Source organism: Sturnus vulgaris, chromosome 9, assembly GCF_052056855.1.
Source record: "Sturnus vulgaris isolate bStuVul1 chromosome 9, bStuVul1.hap1, whole genome shotgun sequence".
In the NCBI taxonomy this organism is placed as follows: domain Eukaryota; kingdom Metazoa; phylum Chordata; class Aves; order Passeriformes; family Sturnidae; genus Sturnus; species Sturnus vulgaris.
Window position 1 is genome coordinate 16,470,630 of NC_142251.1, and position 5,549 is coordinate 16,476,178.

A 5,549-nucleotide genomic window follows, 5' to 3' on the forward strand; every position below is an offset into this window, starting at 1 on the left:
AGGCTGGGGACAAACCCGTCCCCGGAGTCCAGAGGAGGGTCACAGCCCCCGGTCCCGACCCGCGCCCCCTGTGCCCCCGCGGGACGGCCGGGCGGCCCACGCCGGCATGGGGAAGGGAGGCACTCGGCAGGGAAGCTGCCAGGGGAAGGAATGGGCGGGGGGGAAACGGGCACACACAGCAATAAAGTTCAAAGGCCAGTGGGGCTCGGGAGCTCCGTGTCCGCCGGGACCCCTCCGCCCTCATTGCCTGTTTCCCCTTGTTACTCACCCCGACCGCCGGCTCTCAGTGCGTGTCCCAGCTCCGTGCGGAGACAGCTACCGGGCCGGGGCCACGGCCCCGAGCTCTGCACAGCCCCGTTGCACCCGCCCCCAAGGGGCCAGAGCCACTACCCGCTACCGCCCTGCCCAGGTGCTTAAAATAACAGCAAGGGGCTCGACACCTGCGGGGGATTTGATTTTCCTTTAAAATACAGATAGGGAAAAACAGAGCCTGTTAAGAAACAATTAACCTAAAATTCAAAATATATTCAATATAATATTCAAAATAAAAAAGTGGCATCTACTTTTTCTACTCCGAATTTTTTGAGTTCTCGTCACGGGGAAATTAGCTACCTTGAATTTTCGTGTTTGTTTAAAAAAGATAAAGTTTATTTTTTTTCTTTTTTTTTTTCCCTGTGATTTTTCAGTCACAAAAAAAAAATCTATATTTTGTCATCTAAGCATTTATTTTACTGAATCCAAAAAGACATGAAAAGGGATAGGGAAGAACCACGTTTGTTCGTTTTAAACTAACGAATAGAAGTGAATTTTTTTCTCCTTTTTTGGACGACATATAATAAATATGATATAGCACTCAGCACTCGGTCTGTACAATTCTGTTCGCATTAGGGAGCATGCCACTTTTCAATAAGAAAAGAAAAAAAAAAGGTAATGAGAAAAATCAGTGCAAAGTTCTCCGTTCCCCCGGTCTTCTCCGCCGGTCGGGGGTCGAGGCGCTCTCATTCCCTCTGTCCTCCGCAGCCGTTAGTCTCTCCGGCGGCCTCGGGCTCGGGCTCCCTCTCCCTCTCCTCCTCCACCCCCTCCGTAACTCTCTCTCCGAGCTCCAAGTCCTGCCTCGCAGTAGCCGAGGTCGGCGGGTCGCCCCGCGGCTCTGCCCGCCTTACCCCGCGTGTGGTCGTTTCACTTACGGGCTTGGCTCTGGGTTCACGGTTCAAGAGTCCCTGCTCTGACTGATCGCCTCCCTCGGTGGCCGGTGACTGCCTGCAGAAGCTCCTGCCCCTCGGCTTCCCCTCGCTTCCTCCTCTGCGGTGCTGGGGCTTGTTTGGGGACGGGGAGGGGAAGGGCTCTTTGCGGGGACCGCGGTGCCGTTTCACCGGGGGTGCGGGGTGCCAGGCATGGGGTTGGCCAGGGGATTGAGGGCCGGCTGCCCGCCGGGCCCCAGCCCGTGGATCAGCACCCGCGGCACCAGCGGCCGCTGGAGCTGGGGGTGCGGCGCGGGGGGAGTCCGGTACATGCTGCTGTACATGGCTGCGGCCGCCGCAGCCGCCGTCGTGCTGTCCATGCTACCCAGCAGGCTGGGGTGATAGAAATAGGGCGAGGGGAACATCCGCTGCAGCGCTGAGTAGTTCCCGGCCTCGGCCAGCAGCTCCAGGCCCACCGCCGTCTGTCGCTTCCACTTCGTCCTGCCGGGGGGAGCAAGAGGCTGCAGGGCGGGCGCCGCGATGGGGCACCCACCCACACAGCTTTCACGGGGCTCCGCGGGCGGCGAGCCCGTCCTCACCGCCGCCCCGACGGAGCGCACTGTCCCCGCGGGCCCGCACACGGTGAGATCTTTCCGACTCTGTCCAGTTTCCCCTCCGAGCCCCGCACCCCCTGACACATGCATACGGCGACTTCGGCCAAATTAATAACCGCGGTACACGGTTAGTTCGCAACGCACTGACACTAATGGTTTGCGACAGAATTAGGGTGGCTGCAACCGTATGTAATGAGACAGAAAATTACGGCAGCGTTGACAGGGGCCGGACCCCCCGGCCCACCGCCGGGGAGGGCGCGGGGCAGCAGTCGGGAGCTCCCCGCACCATCCCGGGCTCCCGCTGGCAGAAACCCAGAGGCGCAAGCCCGCCCCCGGCTCTCCGGGGAGGCCCTGGGCCGCCGCCCTGAAGGGACTCGCCTTACCTCCGGTTCTGGTACCAGGTTTTGACCTGGGTGTCGGTGAGGTTGAGGGCGGCGGCCAAGTCCATGCGGTCCTGCACGCTCAGGTACTTCTGCCGCTCGAAGCTGCGCTCCAGCTGATTGAGCTGATGGTCGGAGAAGGCTGTTCGTGCCTTCCGAGGCTTCTTGGCCCGCACTGGCGGGCTGTCCCGGCTGCTGCTGATCTCTCGATCGCCCTCCTCCTTTGTCCCTGTGAGTGAACCCAAGAGTGGTGAGGACCGGCGAGACACCAGCTCGGCCCCCGCCCCGCCCCGGTTACCGGGCCCCGCCGCCCCCTCCCCGGGGACTTCTCCGGGGCACGGGGGGAACGGTCAATTATGGCGGGGGGTGGTGGCGGCGAGCCCGTCCGGGGAACAGCGGGATTCCCACTCTCCGTTTCCCAACTACAGGGCTTTCGTTATTTTCTCGCTCTCTCCCCCCTGCCCGAAACGCCGGGAAATCGATCTGTCAATCCGGCTCCACTCGGGCCCCAGTTTGTGGCGCTCCTTGATCTTCCCCGCAGGAAGAACAATAATCTCCCTAATTGACCCACTGGGGAGGTTGATGCACACAAAAATGGCCAGACCAGACTGTACATCTGGTTTGGGCACTCGTATGCTAATGCTAAAAGCTCAAAATGAGCTGCACTCGCGGACACCGCGCCGCTCTGAGCCCGGCGAAAATAGCTCAGTTGAGCAAAATTAGGAAAATTTGTCCTGCTGCCTCTCGACTGCACGGGGTTGCCTGCGGGGAGGACAGCTACAACGATACCGCAGAGAAAATATCTCCTCTCCCTGCTTGCCTTTCCTCACTCTTGTCCTCCTTTCCCCTTCCCAAGCACACATAGCTATTTTCACTTCCGAACCCCGCACGGTGGGGGCTTCCCTATCAGCATGAAATCCCTAATTGAAAAAAAAAAAAAAAAAAATTGAAGATAGAGAAAATAAACCTTCTATTCCGGCGCAGGGAAAACGCGAGGGTTTTGCCAAACGCACAAAGCCCTCACATCTCCCTACGCCGAGCGCGGGCCGAGTTGTTGTTGTTGTTGTTATTATTATTATTTTATTTTTAATTAAAAGTTGGGTAACTTGGTTTGGGTTGGGGTTTTTTTCCGTTTATTTGGTATTAACTGCTAGGGAAGTAGAATTTTTTTGTCTTAATTTTAGATCGAATGAGCAAAAATTAAAAGGCTGAATGCACTAACTGCAGCTGAGCCGCCGGTTCTTAGAAAGCCGGATAATCATTTATGTGCATTTGCATTAAAAATAAATATATTCTGATTTCCCATGCGATCCCACTGCTCGGACTATTTCCTTAAAAACGGGGAAGCCAAATTAAAAAAAAACAACAACAACAAAAAAAAAAACCCAACCAAATAAAGGAGGAAAGGCCAAGAGATATTAAGGGGAAAAAAAAAAAAAGCCATTTTATTTAATTTAATTTCCTACCGACCTGATCCCCATGGTAGCGAGGATCACTGAGCGGCCCCGGCAGAGAGAGCGCTCCTATCGCAGATTTTCTCCCCCATTTTCGTTTCACCAACGCGGCCGAGCACCGTGGCCCCAGTTGTACCGGCGGCCGAGCCGGTGCGGAGCCGGGCCGGGCCGTACTCACCGTGGCATTTGATGTCCCCCTGCGTGTCGTCGCGCTTGTCGAGCTTGGCTTTACCGTCCTCCTGCTCGAGTTTGGGCCTGAAGCTCTCCGGGGCTGCGCTGCCCTCCTGCTTGGGAGTGTGGTGTGGAGAGGGGACGCTGGTACTGTAAGGTGCACACGCCGCTAGCGGTTTGCTGTCGCCCAAAATGTCCTTAATTAAAAAAGAAGAGGTGGAAGTCCTGGGGCCGGAGCTGGCCGAGCCCAGCTGTGGCGGCGGTGGCTGCGGGGGCGACGGCTGCAAACTCGGCGGCGGCGGCGGGTGTGGGCCGAGGTGGAGGTGGTGCGGCGGCGGCGGGAGGCTTTCCGCAACCCCCAGGTGCGGCTCAGGGTGCTCCATGCTCACCGAGATAGGCGATGAGGGCGCCGTCCCCACCGTGTCGATTTCCGAGCAAGGGGACGGCGTGGCCTGGCTCCTAAAATCCGCCGGCCGGCCGTCGCCATGGGGGCGAAAATCTCCGTTCATGACTCCGGGGCTGCCGGTGCTGCCACCCGACAGGATCGTATCTATCCCGAAGCTGGACCCGCTCGTCCCCTCCATGGCGAAACGCTCAGCGCCGCGTCCGCATCCCCCTGGGCGGCCGCGGGGGTCTCTCACCGGGGGTGGAGGAAAAGGGATGGGGGGGCGGAACCGGGTTACCCCAACCCGCGCACCGGCGGCGCGGTCGACACTAACTCGGGGCCCCCGCCGAGCCCCACATCGCCGCCGGGCCGGTTCGCCACTAACCAACTTTGTTGCGGGAAGTTGCGGGCGCGGAGCGGGGCGGACACCGGCCACTGCGGCGCGCCCGCCCGTGCCCACCGAGCTCCTCTCGGCGGCGGCGACTCCCCCCGTGACGTCACAGCCGCCGCGGCCCCCCCGCCGTTTATTATAAACCCGGGCTTTTGCCGCCGCCGCTGCCCGCCCCCATTGGCGGAGGGCCGGGAGGGGGCTGACGCAGCGCGGGCCGCAGCCAATCTGCGGCGGCGACGGACGCGGGAGGGGGGAGCGCGCCCCCGCTCCCTCCCGGGCCCGTCCCCGTCCCCGCCGCCGCCGCCGCCGCCCCGTCGGGCCTCGATTCCTCTGTCGCCGAATCGGATCCCCCCGAGAGTATCATCCGGTGTTCCCGGGACGGTTCCCCGGCTGAATGTCAGAATAATGGGAAGTGCCAGCGACAAGACGAAGTATTAATCCTGATGAAACGGAGTGTCAAGATAATTAGAAGAGTAATTATAAAGGTGATAATGAATGATTTAGAGTTCTCCGAGTTTTATTTTAGTAAGTAATTACAATTTCCAGGTTCCTATGAAGCGCAGCCCGACATCCCCCCTCCCTCCATGTAGTAACCTCTAGACCCGACCAGCCCCGAAAACATCATCCACAACGGCAGACCACAGGGGAATGGGGCACAATAGTAGGGGTGCAGAAAAGGACTGGGGCAGAATGACTGCAAGAGGGATTTTGGGGGGCTGGTGTTCAGCGACGGCACAAGGTACTGCCTTGTGTGTAAGGCCGCTGGCATCTCCGCTCCGCATACAACGGCTGTCCCGGTGATGGGTGTCCATCGTCAGCCTGGAGCAAGTAGCGGGGATGGAGGACATGAAAGTCCATTCTAAACCCGTGATCGGGAGTGCCCAGTCCAGCCCTGCACAGTGCTGCTGTGCGGGTGTGGCGGCAACGCGGGTGCGTCTCCACCACGCTTCCCATGGCGTTTTGTTTCCTCCGT

The 5,549-nt window shown here is 59.3% G+C and overlaps 1 protein-coding gene across 1 annotated transcript; it reads right to left on the minus strand.

Annotated features, from left to right (window-relative positions):
• Positions 1–704: 704 nt before the first annotated feature.
• Positions 705–4,556, minus strand: BARHL2 (BarH like homeobox 2). Its single transcript, XM_014883317.2, has 3 exons — positions 3,808–4,556; positions 2,179–2,404; positions 705–1,682 (listed from the first exon to the last, which is right to left on the minus strand). The coding sequence occupies exons 1-3, from the start codon at positions 4,382–4,384 to the stop codon at positions 1,370–1,372; spliced, it is 1,116 nt and encodes a 371-aa protein (XP_014738803.2). The 5' UTR covers positions 4,385–4,556; the 3' UTR covers positions 705–1,369.
• Between the last annotated feature and the right edge of the window lie 993 nt (positions 4,557–5,549).